General features: G+C 49.6%; 6 protein-coding genes across 6 annotated transcripts; 3 read left to right on the forward strand and 3 right to left on the reverse strand.

Moving 5' to 3' along the window:
• Positions 1-303: 303 nt before the first annotated feature.
• Positions 304-2,568, reverse strand: F5B22DRAFT_625884 (high-affinity glucose transporter RGT2). Its single transcript, XM_047976196.1, has 4 exons — positions 2,192-2,568; positions 1,802-2,127; positions 887-1,740; positions 304-831 (listed from the first exon to the last, which is right to left on the reverse strand). The coding sequence occupies exons 1-4, from the start codon at positions 2,290-2,292 to the stop codon at positions 493-495; spliced, it is 1,620 nt and encodes a 539-aa protein (XP_047826260.1). The 5' UTR covers positions 2,293-2,568; the 3' UTR covers positions 304-492.
• A 4,630-nt stretch (positions 2,569-7,198) lies between these two features.
• On the forward strand, positions 7,199-10,289 carry F5B22DRAFT_625891 (putative glucose-methanol-choline oxidoreductase). The gene is made up of 6 exons (XM_047976197.1): positions 7,199-7,668; positions 7,816-7,860; positions 7,922-8,117; positions 8,252-8,337; positions 8,490-8,574; positions 8,735-10,289. Exons 1-6 carry the CDS (start codon positions 7,375-7,377, stop codon positions 9,964-9,966), a joined length of 1,938 nt encoding a protein of 645 aa, XP_047826261.1. The 5' UTR covers positions 7,199-7,374; the 3' UTR covers positions 9,967-10,289.
• Positions 10,290-10,677: 388 nt separating this feature from the next.
• On the forward strand, positions 10,678-12,888 carry F5B22DRAFT_486917 (Rft-1-domain-containing protein). Its single transcript, XM_047972300.1, has 2 exons — positions 10,678-12,511; positions 12,603-12,888. Exons 1-2 carry the CDS (start codon positions 10,791-10,793, stop codon positions 12,670-12,672), a joined length of 1,791 nt encoding a protein of 596 aa, XP_047826262.1. The 5' UTR covers positions 10,678-10,790; the 3' UTR covers positions 12,673-12,888.
• F5B22DRAFT_486914 (P-loop containing nucleoside triphosphate hydrolase protein) lies at positions 12,637-14,797 on the reverse strand. The gene is made up of 4 exons (XM_047972299.1): positions 14,409-14,797; positions 13,182-14,381; positions 12,975-13,087; positions 12,637-12,914 (listed from the first exon to the last, which is right to left on the reverse strand). Exons 1-4 carry the CDS (start codon positions 14,694-14,696, stop codon positions 12,758-12,760), a joined length of 1,758 nt encoding a protein of 585 aa, XP_047826263.1. The 5' UTR covers positions 14,697-14,797; the 3' UTR covers positions 12,637-12,757.
• Positions 14,798-15,158: 361 nt separating this feature from the next.
• On the reverse strand, positions 15,159-16,643 carry F5B22DRAFT_625896 (NifU-like N terminal domain-containing protein). Its single transcript, XM_047976198.1, has 2 exons — positions 15,688-16,643; positions 15,159-15,629 (listed from the first exon to the last, which is right to left on the reverse strand). The coding sequence occupies exons 1-2, from the start codon at positions 16,106-16,108 to the stop codon at positions 15,487-15,489; spliced, it is 564 nt and encodes a 187-aa protein (XP_047826264.1). The 5' UTR covers positions 16,109-16,643; the 3' UTR covers positions 15,159-15,486.
• F5B22DRAFT_486909 (uncharacterized protein) lies at positions 16,223-16,643 on the forward strand. Its single transcript, XM_047972298.1, has one exon. It carries the CDS (start codon positions 16,337-16,339, stop codon positions 16,556-16,558), a length of 222 nt encoding a protein of 73 aa, XP_047826265.1. The 5' UTR covers positions 16,223-16,336; the 3' UTR covers positions 16,559-16,643.
• Positions 16,644-16,671: the final 28 nt, after the last annotated feature.

Raw genomic sequence — 16,671 nt, forward strand, 5'->3', positions numbered from 1 at the left:
ATACTAACTATCAAGGGGCCACCGCCTCGCGACCCCCTTTAATGCCTAGACTTGACAAAATTCATATGCCGGCCACCGCTATCCTCCCTCAACAGCCATCCTTATATGGTCAGCACCATGTGTTCTGCGAAGAAGAACTCTGCAAAATCTCTGATGAGAAGGAATGGAGGGGTCGTAATAAACATGGACCATAAGCCGTAAAATGTATGAAATATCTACGAATATTGATCACAGGCAAGAGGGTCAATATGTATGGAGCTACGGCCTTAGCCTGGAAAGGGGTCTCTGGACGATGAAAGGATTCACCCTTGAAGAACCTAAAGCTGGTTGTATTATACTATTGTAATCAAGGAAGTGTAAATGCAATGGTAACTAGTTCATAACCTTTTTGATCAATTTGAAGAACATCAAAAGCACTTCTAAAATTACAAGAGCCTAAGTCTTGCTGCTATATAATGCTCGTTCCGTAGAGCTAGGTTTACAAATACTCTATCAAGGTGTTGCCGTTCCATCAGAGTGCTGCACAATAGCCTCGTCTAGGCCAGGCTTCTCATTGCTCTCCCCATGAGACGAAGCTTCGTGCCTCTGACGGAAGCCAGAAGAGGGAGTCCAGGTGAGACTCTCGCGAGCGTTCTTGCACTCTTTGTACATCTCGTCGACCTCTTCAAGGGACAAGCCCTTTGTCTCGTAGATGTAGAAGTACACGAAGGCAATACAGAGGAAGCAGGCACCGAACCAGATGAAGAAGACCTTGGACTGCAGGTTGGCGTAGTTCGGGCCATAATCAACCAAGTAAGGGGTGACGAAGGCGATAATGAAGTTGAGAAGCCACTATTCATTGAGTTAGCAACACGTGATAATTAGATGGCCAGGCTCGACGGCTTACGTTGGAGGCAGTTGTCAAACTCAAACTCTTTGCTCGGGTCTTCAATGGGAAGATCTCGCCCGTAACGACCCAGCAGAGGGGACCCCAGGTAGATGCAAAGAAGAAAATGAAGATGGCGATAAAGGCAATGCTAGCCTTCTGGGCAGTCACGTTGTAGACAATGATGTTACCCATGGAATCCTGTCCAGTGGTGGTAGTACCAATGACGGCGACTACGAGATGTCCGATGCACATGCCAATGGCACCCCAAAGGAGAAGCGGGCGACGGCCGAATTTGTCGACGGCCCACAAGCCGGGAAGGGTGGACACGACATTGATGACTGAAGTAATGACAGAGATGATGAAAGGGTTCTCGATACCTGAGTTCTTGAAGTATTGTGTTCCGTAGTAGAAGATGAAGTTGATACCTGTCAGCTGCTGTAGAGCTTGCGCACCCATACCAGTAAGCTGGCGCTTGATCATCGGTCCACGGAAGCAGTCGATGTAACTGGCCTGGCCAAGGCTGAGCTCATATTCGTGGCTGGCGCGAATCTCTGCCAACTCAGAGGCAATGGCAGGGTGATCTGCTGGAAGTCTTCGCAGTTGGCCGAGAGCGCGGGCAGCCTGTTCCTGCTTTCCTTGCTTGACCAAGAACCGCGGGGTCTCAGGAAGCAACAGCATACCAACAATCAGGATGATGGCCCAGGCGAACTGAATGGCGATTGGGATCCGGTAGCTACCGGAGTCGTCACGGTTCTGAGTGGAGTTGTTCACAATAGCGGCCAAAAGTAGACCGATAGTGATGGCAAACTGGTAGCCACCGACGATAGCACCTCGGATCCATTTCGGGGCAGTCTCACTTTGGTACAAGGGGACTATAAAGAGTGTCAACAAACAACGAAGTCACAACGATATTCTGAATCAAAGTAGACTTACTGAGGGCAGAGATGAGACCAACTCCAAAACCTGCGAAGAATCTGCCAGCAAGGAATAGAGGGATAGCAGTTGCTGCAGTTTGTAGGGCGACGCCAAGGTTGAAAACCCAGCACGAAGCGATCAAGGCCCATCGTCGACCAATGGTATCGGCAAGGAAGGGAGAACCAAGAGCACCGAAGAATGTTCCAGCGGATAGAATAGAGACGATTGCAGACGATTGTGAAGGCGTTACGTCTGGCTCACCGGCGGCGTTCACGTAGCCGGTGGAGAAGAGCTCGCGCCAGTACGGCATGGTAAGGATACCACTGATGGTACCAGTATCATAGCTAGAGCATCACGTTAATGACATAAGCCCTGTGATGTCGGGTGGCCGAGAGTTAGGAGACATACCCAAACAAAACACCACCAAATGCCACGAAACAGCCGATGGCGATGGCAGGCCATGCCTTGCCGGCCTGCTCCTCACGCCGCGGAATAGCCATGACAGTCATGGTGAAAATTGGTTCGTGTTGGGAAGATGACCGCTGTAGTTGGCCTGTGTTGCCTGCAAAGACTCGCTGGTCTGGCCTATTTGCGTCTTCCGAATTCGTCCCAGCCAGAAGATTGAAGCACGGTGTCTAGGGAAATACCCCAATGGAGAAGTCTGGGGAACAATCCTTTATATGTCCACGACTAAGATCTATAAACGTCAGGAAACTCCATTTCTGGAAACAGACCTGGTGACCACCACATTTCTTTACTTACGCTAATACGGTGAATACACTAGAGGCAGGGCGCACCGGGGGGTCCGTTTGTGCTGTCTAGACCAAGACTCGGCCGCCCCAGAATCTATACTAGAAGAAGCGGATCATGGTTCGCAATACCAAAATACGGGGCGCAATGACCCATGGGCAAAAGCACGGAGAAAGGCAGGCAGTTGGGGCGAAACCCATGGGGTCGAGAAGATGGGGTGAGAGCTAGTGGCAGTGTGAATTTACGGGGGAAAGGGGGGAGGCGAGGAGCCGGCGTTTGTGCTGGGCGGACTACGAAGAAGCACGAGGCCGGGGTTGGTCTGATACGTGAAAAGGATACGAGGATAGCGAAAAGGGTCAGGAAAACGTAGAAAGCACAGGGAATGGGCATTACGGTCGTTGCTAGGATTTGCAAGGCTCTCGAGCCGGTCCGATTGCGGTGGGGAGCTGGAGACCAGTGTACGCAAAGTTATCTCGCTATCCCGATGACGAAAAGCCCAGACAGTACCCAGATAAGCTACGATGGGGACCGAGATCGCCGGACTGAGGGTTTTGCTGGTCACGGCTCTGTCACGGCCAATTGTAGCCAGGGAAGTTTGACCGAAATGGCCACTGACCGGAATAGCGCCGAGCCCCTCCGCGATAATTAACCTAGCATGCACAGCGGTCCACGGCTGAGCCGCATCATGACTCGGCTACGAAGCTACACGCTCGACTAGGTGGTAGTGCATGCGTACTTATATGCAGTATACCAGTCAGGCCCAGGCGCAAGACCTCGTCAAAGCCGTGTTGAGAGCTGGCTGGTGCGCTGACTTATGGGTAGCCGGGGGGGTGCCAAGTACTAGTTCACTGTTGGTCATCAATGAGATCGCGCTGCAGTCTGACAAGAAGACGGAGTAGAATAGTGTATACTTAGAGTGGTCTGACAGTGCGGCCGTTCGGCAATGGCACCCATGTCGGAAGTTATAATGCTGAGAGAGGGTTGATCATCGCGTGGTGAGATGAGCCAATCGCTATGGGGAAAAAAATCCGCAACAAGACGAGACGTACTGTATAAACGCCGCCGTATGGAAGGATCATGCTACAGTGGCATTGTCTCTTACACCACGTGTACAATCTAGATATCGATCATTATAGGTCCTCACGGTGACCAAGATCGTTTTCTGTTCTAAGATGCGTCTACATACTTACTTACATACTGAGTAGGTAGGTATACGTAAACAGGGGGGGGGGGGGTTCAATGTACGGTTTAATGTGCATTGCATAGTAGTGACCTGATGCATTGGTGAAAATGAACCATACCAGCTTCGAGTCTACACCCATTCTGTACGACAACTTTGTCGTCTTAAATACTGTCCTGTATACAGTTATATCTACATATATGCTGCTGGTTCCAGAGAAGGACTCGAGCTATGGCATGTAGCTGCTCAGACATCTGGACTGGAAGAATCGTTAAAGTAATCTCGTGCCCAGAAACGTGAATGATTGGTTACGATAATGACTACTCTAACTACAGTAGTAGCTTGTACCCCTGAGGGTATCAAGGCAGCTAAGCATTCCAAATACCAATGCGTATCATGATCGACGCTGCTTTGGAGGCATCGAACGACGAGGTACGCTCAGGGTATATTGCAATACTTAATATATATGTAACGAACGACTCGATCTATGCTGGCAAGCCTCTGCTCTAACATAGTGTATCACGCTACAGGTAGAAATTTATTGCCCCCTCCCGTGACGGGTTCGGAGACTCTTCTCCAATGTCGAGAGGGCGCCAGAAAGAGATAAGAAAGACACCTCTTCGAATACTTTGGCTTGCGCTCTTCTTCCAGCTCTGTAGTACATTACCCGTCTCCTTTCCTCCTCTCTACTTTCCTTTGTGGCCCACCCGTGTTTAGTTATTATGAGCAAAAATCATCTTGACGCGCTGGCTGGTGTTAACTATAGTATTGCTTGGAAGAGGATTTGCATAAGCATGGATCCACTAAGCCATCATTTCACTACACGGTACACCCATGATAACTCAAGGACCTATCTCGGATCTTAAGTGGAGTAAATAGCTAGGCTCTTCGAACCATACAGATCTCGAACTCAGGTGGAACACCAATACGCTTCAGAGTCTCGCATGACCTCAAGAACTAAACGAAAGAAAGTCCGGCCGGTCTCCCAAGAGGAACGGTTCCTAAGTAGCTGGGATTGATTATAACTCTGCTATAAGACTCGAGCTGCTGCAAATTTCCTATCATACGGTACGATAGGTTCGCATAGATAGACGCATAGATAGACGCGCTGTGCTTCTAGAAGCCAGCTGATGTAAGCCCGCTAACGAGACAGAAATGCCTCCAATGCAATGTATTGTAGGTATTTACTTGTTATCTGCGTGCTTGGTTCGTGTATTGAAGTCGTACACACGCTGTAATGGACGTTGGCCGATTTGGATCTCGGGATTAGTCCTCTTTTCATCTTAAATTCATGGATTCGAATATCATTCAACCGGTCCCCAGGGTCTACATAGTGTCTTTAGGATTACGTATGCCGATTGTTGACGAAGCATTGACCGCTATTTTGTACGCATTATTCGTCGATACGTGACGAATGGGACGCAGGAGAATATTCGAGGTCGGAAGGAAGAAACATGAATGAGTCGCGCTTGGCGACTATATGTTTCTCGCAAAGTCTGTCCAAGGGGTCTGGAAGGCCTCTCTATCTGGCCGAGGTCTGGCCTCTACCATCTTCACCCCACTGTTAGGTATCCGGGGCCGGGGGTAGGGCGCGGGGATCGAACGGATAGTCACCTCACGAATTTATGAAGCAGCAAGGTGGATGATGTAACGATATCGTTCAATACCGACCTACATAGGTAGTGCAGGTGGGTTGTACTTTTCCGCCTACATGGCTACCAACAGCTTAGTCTGCAGTCAGAATGACGACATAACGAGACTCCTCTTGTGTCAGCTGACTTCGCGCACAAGCTGGTGTTATTCAATCGCTTGTCAAGAAAATCGTAAATACATAGTAAGTACCTAAGCTGCATAGTAGGTAGGTAGCAGATAGGTAGGTAGTCAGTCGCTGTAGCGAAAGGCCTCAGCCGTTCCTAAGTATATGTAAACCCTCAGTTCGCGTCCTAATTTCTGACCCGCCTGCGCGTCATGAGCTGCCGAGTACCCGCAATGATGGCCGAATACCGTAGGATCTACCTTTTCCTACTGTAGGTAGACCTACCCTACATACGTAGGTATCTCCTTACCTACCCAAGGTATGCATGGACCGCGGCACGAGTTGTTATGTGTGCCTACTATGTACATCGCGTAGATGACGGAATACTGCCGCTGGTATAATTAGTTGAATTTAGTCGGCACCAGTACAATACTTAGGCAGTATTAGTTGAGACTGATGTGTCTAGACACACGCGAGACGGTGCTGTGTAGACCAGATACTTTGTAACGAGTCGCGTGTTCTTGGTTAAACCATTCAAACAGCAGAAGGAGTTAAAATTGCTCCCGAGAATGAATGACCTTAGGAGCTGTGGCCGCAGTCCTGTGTACTTAAGTACAGACATATAAATGTAATAAGTGTAAGAACGAGGGAGAGACTTCGAGCCTACCTGCGTAGTCTCCGATTAGTAAACTGGCGTTCGTCTTTTCCCCATCTTCTTTTGCTTGTATTTACTATGTACTCGCGCATCCTGTTCGACCCGCATGCCCAGACTCATTAGGCTGTTCCTTCGCGCAGCCATGTACGCTCATGACAATTGTCCATTGTACATATACATCTAGGTATGACTAGGGCATTGCTAGTGACAGCTACGAGTAAGAAATGGAGGGCTCTATTCCTAAAATTCCGATGGTCTAATGATGATGACTACGCAACACCGCGCTGGCAACGGCTTCTCATTATTTACTTGCTCATTTACATGAGGTTCTTAGACAGGCTACACGCGTATGCGGTCTTGATGAGGCATCTATAGACAACGCTTTCTCTGGGGCCATGCCGGTGGTATTTCATGTTTCAGCCCCCCAGAGCCTCCCAGAGCCTCCCAGGTCACAGATCTCGCTAAAAAATGCAACGCAACACAAATTGCGATGACGACCCCTGAATGGCAACTCCCACGTGGTTTCGGCCATGTCTAGCGCGGGGATCTTCCTGGTAGTCCACCCTATCTACACCACACTAGAGGCACAGATAACCCAACTCTTACTAAACATCCTCTTCGGAAAAGGCCAAAGTTGTCTTAACCCTATTTAATTGGGACTTCACTCGGAGTTCGCTTCCTCGCTGACGTTCAGTGCAGAATACTTCAGGTTATATGGACACAGGTGCCACGGGCACTTTCGGCGACGCATGTAGTGTAAGCAGAGCCATCCATCTGGCTATTGACGGATCCAATGCCTCAAACTACGTCTCGGCTTCTCAACATGCATTGGTAGATTATACAAATACAAATAATATAGATATAGCATATGGTGTGTCATATGCTAGGCCTGCTAGAGTAAAGAACACAGATAGTCTAGATGAGCAATGCCAGTTAGGGTAAGCTGATGCTGCACATCTCTAGAGGGCAAGCCACAGAACAAGGTCACAGTCGTCAGCTCCTTAACTCCGTAACATTAGTTGGTGATGAGCATGATGACTGAAGCTTTAGCAGGGGTTCGCCTTGGTATGCAGACTTACACCTGAGGCTTCTTCACTACACTACTTAGTAGTACTTGTGTAGGTGGGAGTTACAATAAGTAGTCAGCCTGCCCTGCGAGGGTAGCTTTTATCCCCCTTGTATTTCCAAGGATTGCTTGCTGTCACTCTTTCGTGCTCACCAAGCGCTCTCTTTCACTCCTTTGGAAGACCATGTTGAAGGCTGCGACTTGGGCGATAGCTCTACTAGCTGGCTCTGCTTCAGCACTCGGGGACCCCTTTCGGCTGTTAGGTTCGTCATTTGGCACACCTGGGGACAATGCGACGTATGACTACATCGTTGTCGGAGGTGGTACTGCAGGTCTTACTATAGCTGCACGACTAGTTGAACAACATGCCGGAACCGTTGCTGTCGTCGAGGCTGGAACATTCTATGAACTGAGTAACAGCAATAATAGTATGCTTCCCGGGGGTGATGGTGCTTTCACAGGCAAGGGCGTGACGGACGTATGTAACCACTGGAATAGTTTTCTCCTATTCTACTTACTCCCAGAGGCCATAGTTGCCTATTGGGGGCACAAGTGTGTCTCGGGAGTACGCAGAACTTCCGAAACTTTGATCTGAAAGGGTAATTACTGACGCCAGTGGTTGTAGTGGCAGCCCTTGATTGACTGGGGATACATAACGGAGCCGCAAGCTGTCAGTCATCTCGACCAAAATCGTACACCGGTATAGTCCAGAGCATTGACCATGGGAGCAGGGCGCCAACGACTTAAGACTCCACTACGCGGCAGGCAAGACGTTCGGAGGAGGCTCAGCTAGAAATTTCATGGTGTATCAACGTGGAACAGAGGGATCGTACCAGAACTGGGCCGATGAGGTTGGGGATGACAGCTACACCTGGAGTAAATTCCTTCCATGGTTTCAAAAGAGCACACATTTCGTGCCGCCCAACAGTAAGTGACCCCTTAGGAGGCATGCAAAAACCGGAAACGCTACTGCTCTGCTTGATGATTGAGTGATTTTCCACATTGTTGGGATAGAGAGATCACTGGCGTCAAGACGCTTACTGACCTCCTTTTCTTCCCAGTGAATGCAAGGCCCGCAAACTCAACACCTGTGTATGACGCGGGCATCGTGGGCAAAAATGGCCCCATCGCCGCAGCGTATCCGAACGTAAGTCCTCCTCGAAAACGTCTTGCGATACGTAGGGCGGTACATGAAACAGGGGAACTCATCTTCGGGTTGATGATCCCTTGAAGTTATCTTCCCACTCCAGAGCTCTTACGGCAAAACGAAAGTGGTAATAGCTAATCACAATCATGCAGTGGCCCCAAGCAATCGCTACATGGGTAGTAGAAGGCCTCAAGGCTATCGGACTCCCTGTAATTGACGGGTTCAATAGTGGCAAACGTATGCTATCTCTAGAATTCCCCCTTATTCCTATTTTAGGCGCTTGCGGAGGCTTTGGTAGCCTGTAAGAACCACGAGCATGGCTTAGGAGTACACGTAACTACGCGAACTCACTCCCGCATTGCTTGAATGAGTAATTACTGATTCCAGCCAATTATAGTGATCGGTCAGTCGTACGCTACATTTTCGATCGATGGCAAGACAATGTTGCGAAGCTCATCATCTACGGCGTATCTGCAGCCAAATCTCGGGAACACTGACCTGTACCTGTATCACCTGACCTTGGCCAAGAAGATCCTGTTTGACAACGAAAAGAAGGCCACGGGCGTAGTGGTCAACACCATGGGTGCCCAATACACGTTGAAGGCTAACAAGGAAGTCATTGTTTCGGCTGGCGTATTCGGCTCGCCGCAGTTGTTGATGGTTTCGGGTGTAGGACCATCTGAGACTTTGAAGAAACTGGATATCCCTGTCGTGGCTGATAGACCTGGTGTAGGACAGAACCTACAGGACCACACTTACTTTGGGATAACATATCGGATCAACGCCATCACCTTCTCATCGCTCATAAACCCTGAGTTTGCTGCTGAGCAGAAGGCGCTTTTCCAGGCCAATGCCACGGGTATCTACACTAACCCGACGGCGGACGTCATCGGCTGGGAGAAGATTCCCGCCCACCTCCGAAAAAACTGGTCCAAGGAGACCGTCTCTGCACTGGCAGAGCTCCCAGAGGACTGGCCTGAAGCAGAGTACATCTCCCTTGGATCGTGGCTGGGCGACGACTTCGACTCACGTTTCGCTGACCCGGCTGACGGCTACAACTACGGGACTCTGGTGTGTGCCGTCATTTCGTCTCTCTCTCGCGGCACTGTATCGATATCCTCGGCAGATACGGCTGTGCACCCCATCATTGACCCCAACTCGCTGACTCACCCTGGTGACGTGGATGTCGCCGTGGCGGCATTCAAGCGTGCGCGCGAGTTCTGGGCCACCGATGTCATGAAGAAGCTCGCTATAGGCGATGAGATTTATCCAGGTCTGAACGTTACTACCGATGAAGAGATTCTGGCATCCATTCGCCGAAGCTATAATGCCATCTATCATGCTGCTTGCACCAACAAGATGGGGAAGAAGGACGATCTGATGGCTGTGGTTGATTCTCAAGCTCGCGTGTACGGCGTAGAGAACGTGCGCGTCGTTGACGCATCGGCCTTCCCACTTCTGCCACCGGGACATCCGGAGTCTACCGTATACGCCCTGGCCGAGAAGATTGCTTGTGATATCGCGGGCAACTGCGCTCAGCCGCCGTTGCAGCCTACATACCCTTCGGATCCTATGAATTCTACTTATCCGTCTTACCCTGGCAAGTGTAAGAAAAAGAGGCAGCGATGAGCCGAACCGGCATTTGTGTGACGATAACACATGTTTAATTGACATCTTATTATGTAATATGGAATAATCAAGCCTCACGACATTTCTATTTGACCACATTCACAGGCGGCTGGGGCACACATGGATACACGGTATGAGCTGTATATATTAATGATTATATAACTATAAGGCTAGAATCATCTTAGAATACGACATATATGGTTATGATCTACTGCTCATCCATGTGATAGACGATGTGTCAATATCCTCAAGAGGAGAAAGCTCCCACAGCCAGCGTACTCAGTCGTTCTTAGCCTCGTCTTTTGGCAGGCTATTGCTCTTCACTTTGAGGTAGAGCAAGAATGTTCTTTTGACCAGACCAGATGAACTGTGTTGCCGCGGCTGCACTGCCTATTTACCTATCTGTCTTAGACGTAGGTAGTCTTTTACTTAAATATGCGCAGCGTGGGAAGCTTTGAGATAATTGCCGGCCAATATCAAAAGCATAGTGCTGTAGAAGTTTCAATCTCAATCTCAATAACTTGTGATAATAGGACGAGATGATCAAAATCTTACTGTTTGTTGTTCTCGGAGTCATACATTGTGGCTTGCAAGCTGGTATCACTTTTCGAAGAACATACAGTGTTATTCATCCGCAAAGCAGGTCTATACACTGTGTACTTTAGGTTATTTGCGGCCACGATACACCACCAGGACACCTCTTGGGGAGCGTGGCTCTTCAGTCAAGGTCCCATTTCGCTCTGGACATTTATAAGGTAGGTATCGTCCAGTAGATCTCAACCCTTCACAGCTCGGTTGGCTGCTAGTCATATTTCTAATGAGTAATGGCATCGACGACACTCAACACAGCTAGCAATGGACTTGGTGCGAAGAGCACTGTGAAGACGGGTTCGGCAGTACGTGGCGCATCGCTTCTCATCATCCTCCAGATCGCCTCGCGCGCTGTCACCTTTCTCGCCAACCAGTTACTACTGCGCTTCCTCACTGCCCAGCGACTTGGCGTGTCTGCACAGCTTGAAGTCTATTACCTTTCAGTCTTGTTCTTTGCACGCGAGAGTTTGCGCGTCGCCACCCAACGACAGGGAACCAATGACAGCAGCCACGGTAAAGATGGCAACAGGCCTAGTGGACAATCTCAACACGAGGGGTCAGAAGGACTAAGTGCAGGCGCAAGGGACAGCCAATCCCTCATCAATATCTCCCACCTGTCGCTTGGCCTGGGTCTTGTATCATCACTGGGATTGGGCTGGGCTTACCTTCGATATATCGATGTGGCCACGGCGTCAACGCCATATCTAGACACAGCACTACATATATACGGCATCGCCGCTTTGGTTGAGCTTCTTTCTGAGCCTGCATTTGTCGTCTTGCAGTACCGACTACGGTTCGGACCCCGTGCCGCGGCTGAGTCTGTAGCCACTTTCTTGCGATGTCTCGTTACCTTTGGTGCCGCCAATTGGGGGTGGAAGCAAAGCTTGGATTTAGGCGTATTGCCCTTTGCCCTCGGCCAGCTTGCATATGGTGTAGGACTGCTGACCGTTTACTTATGGTACGGTGTCATGCTGGCAAAGTCCGAGGGGTTCTCCCTCTTCCCACGTCGTCTAAGCAGGGACATGACAATAAGCGCGGCAAGGGGGCAGCCGCTACCCAATGACAGCTACATCCTCGGCTACTTTTTCTTGCCTACCCTTCAACTGGCTGCTAGTCTCATGTCTCAGTCGCTTGTTAAGCACATCCTGACGCAGGGCGACACTTTCCTCGTTTCGATCCTCTCCGACCCCCAATCTCAGGGTGTTTACGCGCTCGCCAACAACTACGGAAGTCTTCTCGCTCGCCTTGTCTTTCAACCTATCGAGGAAAGTAGTCGGAACTACTTTAGTAAGCTCCTATCATCCCCGTCCATGTCGACCGCAGGGAAAAGGACACAAGATAAGACAGTGGCGACGACGCAGGTCCACAAAGCGCGGAACGATCTTCAGGCACTCCTCAAGTTCTATGTCCTTCTTAGCATCATTGTCGTCAGCATTGGTCCTTACGCTGCACCACTTCTTGTGCAGATCGTTGCGGGACCACGGTGGTCTGGCAGCGGTGCCGGTGCCGTTCTAGCAAGGTACTGTTTGTACATTCCGCTGCTGGCAGTGAATGGCGTTGCCGAAGCCTTCGTTTCATCTATCGCTACTAAATCTGAGGTTCATCGTCAAAGTCTCTGGATGGGTGCCTTCAGCTGCATATTTGCTATCGCTGGCTTTGTTTCACTACGCATATTTCACCTGGGGGCCGTCGGACTAGTGTACGCAAATGCAATCAACATGACTTGTCGCATCATATGGAGCGGCGCTTTTATCTCCCAATACTTTCGACTAAATGGCGTAGACTTTGGATGGAGTGAGCTTGTACCTAGTGGGACTGGTCTCTACGTTTTAGGCACGGCTATGCTCTGGGCTGCCTTGTTAAGAGCTGGAATTTCGGTGGGCATTATCTCATCAAATGTCTTTCAGGACCTAATAACGGTTGGTGTTGCCGCGGTGCCCTACGTTGGTCTTATGTAAGTTTGTGATTTTCTGTGATCCCCTCTACAATTTCTTTTCTTTTCTATGCTTTATCTTCTAGGAAACGCGCAGCTGATAGCCTGACAGTGCTTACGCCGAACGCCACTACCTCATGAGTTGCTACCTATCTATACGTGGCCATCGGAATGCCCTATGAACCTTATATTGTGAATCATATAGTGGAAACTTTCGATGTTTTCCCTGAACTTTAACAGAATGTTCTCCTGGACTTGTGATCTGATTTAGTCATCAAACGTGATCTTGGTGCCTTTCTGCGACATGTCGACATCCTTGAAGAAGGCACCATAAGTGCTGTGTGCCTTTTTCTTGACTGTGGTTCCAAATTTGAGCAGCTCGTCTGGTATAGGCTGACCGGCCGCTTTCAGAATGTTAACTAATCTGCAAAAGAAGAGTCAGTTTTCTACGATGCTAGACGAAGATTTTACTTATTGGACTTACTCTCCAGAGTGTGCCTTATCATGCTCTGTAAATAAGGTGATGGCTTGACCCGTCTTGCCAGCCCGTCCTGTACGACCAATGCGATGTACATAGTCTTCGATAGTGAGTGGGAACTAGTAGAAGGTAAGCTCACTGAGCTATGGGAGAACATAAAATTTTTCTTGGGGTGGTAAAAAAAACGGTAGGAATGGGACGCGTTAAACTTACGGTGCAGTTGATGACTAGTTTTACTTCGGGAATGTCTAGTCCACGAGCCGCGACGTCTGTTGCAACTAGGACTGGTGTCTGACCTGACTTGAAGGCCTCAAGGCTCCGGGTTCGCTGCTCTTGTTTCAAGTCGCCATGAATTCCGACGACTTTTATCCCACGCTGCTGCAGGAAAGCTTCGACGCGTGTGGCCTCTTTCTTGTACAAGCAAAATACCAAGACTCTTTCGTTCTTGGGGTGCGCTTTAAGAAGCTGTAAAAGTCGACCCTCTTTAGCACGTTGGTCTACGACCTCAACACGCTGTTCAATTCTCGTGTTGGCCTGAAGATCTCCGCTCTCATTGCCACCAATTTGGATGCGAACCGGCGAAGTCATGAATGATAAAGCGAGGGCCTGCACGCTCTGTGGCCACGTCGCCGTGAACATGAGCGTCTGACGTTCTTCCTTCTTCGGCGTACATCCAATGATTCTCTTGATGTCGTCTTCGAAACCTTTGTCAAGCATGCGATCGGCCTCATCAAGCACTACGAATCTAGCATTATCTAGTTTGACCGCACCCTCCTCTAAGAAATCCTTGAGTCGGCCAGGGGTAGCGACGATAATGTCAGCCTTTCGTAGGAGATGTCTCTGGTCGTCTTTGGATGCGCCGCCGTATACACAGACTGTCTTTAACCCAACATGACTGGCCAATTTAGAGAGCTCTTCATTAGTTTGCATGGCGAGTTCTCGTGTAGGTGATACAACCACAGCGCGTATCCTACCGCCACCCTGGGTCTTGGGCATGTCTAGAACGGCATTGACGAGGGGTAGGCCGAACGCGATTGTCTTGCCTGAGCCTGTCTCTGCAACTCCGACGATATCTCGGCCCGACAGACCAAATGGCCATGACGCAGCTTGGATGGGTGTTGGGGCCTTGAAGGCTGCGAAAGGGTTCTTTGTAGTGAGTGGAGACGGTGGCAATTGCGAGAATTTCATGATGGGTTGAAGAGGCTTGTCTGATAGGGGGTCGACCACCGTGATCTGGTGGGTGCTCAGAAAGGTCTTCACTTCGGACTCGGGCACAGAAAGGGGTAGCGCTGTGCCATTCTCGCCATTCGACACTGTCGACTCTATATGCCCATTGGCCGATCCATTCGCAGCTGTGTCTGCATCTTGCCCTTGCTTCTGGCTCTTCTTCTTCTCATCTTTCTCCTTCTTGGCCTTCTTGGCCTTCTTCTCCTTCTTAGCCTTTTTCTCTTCAGCTAGTGTTTCGCTCTCGCTGTCGTCTCCATTTTCTGGGCTCTTTTCGCTTTTGTCCTTCTTGTCCTTTTTCGCCTTCTTGCTCTTCTTTAGTATCATTCCATCCTCATTCGTCGTTCCATCTGCATTCTGGACATCGCTTTGGATCGGCGTTGAGACGGCCGAGTCGTTCACGTGCGTTTTTGCCTTGCGAACCTTGTCTTTCTTGTCTTTCTTAGACTTCTTCCTGGGAAGAGTAGCCTCTATATCGGCATCTTCAAGGTTATGCTTCGACATATCGTAGACACGGCAAACACAAATATAATGCAAATTAAGCAGGATGAGAAGAATCCTATGCAGCTAAGAACGGCGGCGGCCTACCAGAAAACTTCACTTAGGTAGGAAATTCGCAACTGGGAAAATTAAGATGGGTCCAAAGGTGATAAGATAAGCCAAACCACGCCCCCACCAAACTCTTCATTAAGAGGTATCCAGGTACCTACCTCCCAGATATATAGATACCTATCTATATATTCACAGCTTCCATACCTACAATTTACCGTGACCGAAGATTATATTCGCAGTGTTACGTAGAGATCAAAACAACAAGAAACCCACATGTACGGGCACCTGTCAGGAGTTATCCAAGGGAGGCGCTATAATCTTGCAGGCCAAGCTACTACTCATGCTTCTAGTGTCCACAGATCTCAGCACATGTACCTCACAAGCATAAGCAAGCACAAGCAACAGTCACATGGGGTTTTGGAAATCATTTCTCGTTATGATAGAGACAATCTGGTGTAGCTATTGATTCTGCAACCGCGATGAGTTCTTGTGATTTTAATGAAAAGCATCATTCTCAGAAGCCCTTATTTCGCATACTCCTTACGCTCCAACGCCGAAATCATTATGTGATTGTTTCAAGCGAGACGACTTGTATGCAGTACATCAAAGATTGAATGTGGCCTACCCACTCATCCGCCTTCAGGTGATGGACCATCTTTCTGTTTTCGCGTGACCAGGTGCCCCGATTGCAAAGGGAATTCCAAATTGACATGACCTCGTATGAAAATACATGCTAAGCTGTTCACGCAGTAGCAGCTACAACTTCGCTGGGTCCGAGTTTGGCCTCGGTTCCCGCAAGATTTGTAGGACGTGCTTGAGGGTTCTTGGTGTAGTAGTTGGAAATAGCGGATTTGATGGCGTCCTCGGCCAACATAGAGCAGTGCACTATGTCTAGTAGTCAGCATATGTCGTTATCCCAGGCTGCGCGAAGCACATGACTCACGCTTAACAGGCGGTAAGCACAGCTCCTTAGCAATCTCTGTGTTCTTAATCTTGCCGGCCTCTTCCAAAGTCATGCCACGGACCAGTTCGGTAAGATAACTAGAGCTCGCAATGGCGCTGCCACAGCCGAAGGTCTTGAACTTGACATCAGAGATACGGTTGTCGTTAGGATCGACACGGATTTGAAGTTTCATGACATCGCCGCAGGCAGGCGCACCGACCAATCCGGTACCAACATCGATGTCGTTCTTTTGCATTGAGCCGACGTTGCGCGGCCGGTTGTAATGATCCAAGACTTTCTCGTGGTAGGAGCGACGTGCAATACTGGTGGCCATAGGACCAAGGGTCGAGCGCGTGGCGATGCGAGGAGCTGATGTCGCCACAACGCGGCGCGCCGTGTTGGCAAGCGTCCTCGACAGCATGGCGGTTGTCTAGTAGATATCACTCTGATGCGGAGAAATATTGGTGCAGTGGGCGTGTTCCAGTTGTAAGCAGGGTTAGCAGGGTGAAGTTCAAGAGGTAGTTAGATGAAGGGTATGTGTGAGAGTTGATTGAGGTGAAATGCTAAAAGGAGGAATTATCGAGAAGTCTGGTCTGGCGCAGAGCTAAAGAGCGGGCTTTATTCCTCTGGCCGGCGATCTCGGTCGCAAATGATGAAGTTGCCCGCCTTGTGGCGAATCAGGGGGCTCCCACCGCTGATGATTTCATTGCCTCGGAGATGGCTTTTGACACTGTACCCTTGGGGCACCTGGCAGTTGGTGGCGCCCTGGGCGAGAGCTGGTCATGCCTGGAGGGCTGATGGTAGTACTGTATTTGTACCGTACTCGATCCTACCTACCTACTACCTCCTACCTTGTATGTACCTACACTAGGTAGGTAGGTGCCTAGGAACATGTGGGTAGGTAGGTACTATTGTAAGTACATAGTACCGTAGTGCTGAACTCAAGTACCTAAGCCCTGGGCAGCACTGTGCATGCGCATGCCG

Source organism: Xylaria bambusicola (genome assembly GCF_022495145.1).
Source record: "Xylaria bambusicola strain CBS 139988 unplaced genomic scaffold F5B22scaffold_64, whole genome shotgun sequence".
Lineage (NCBI taxonomy): Eukaryota > Fungi > Ascomycota > Sordariomycetes > Xylariales > Xylariaceae > Xylaria > Xylaria bambusicola.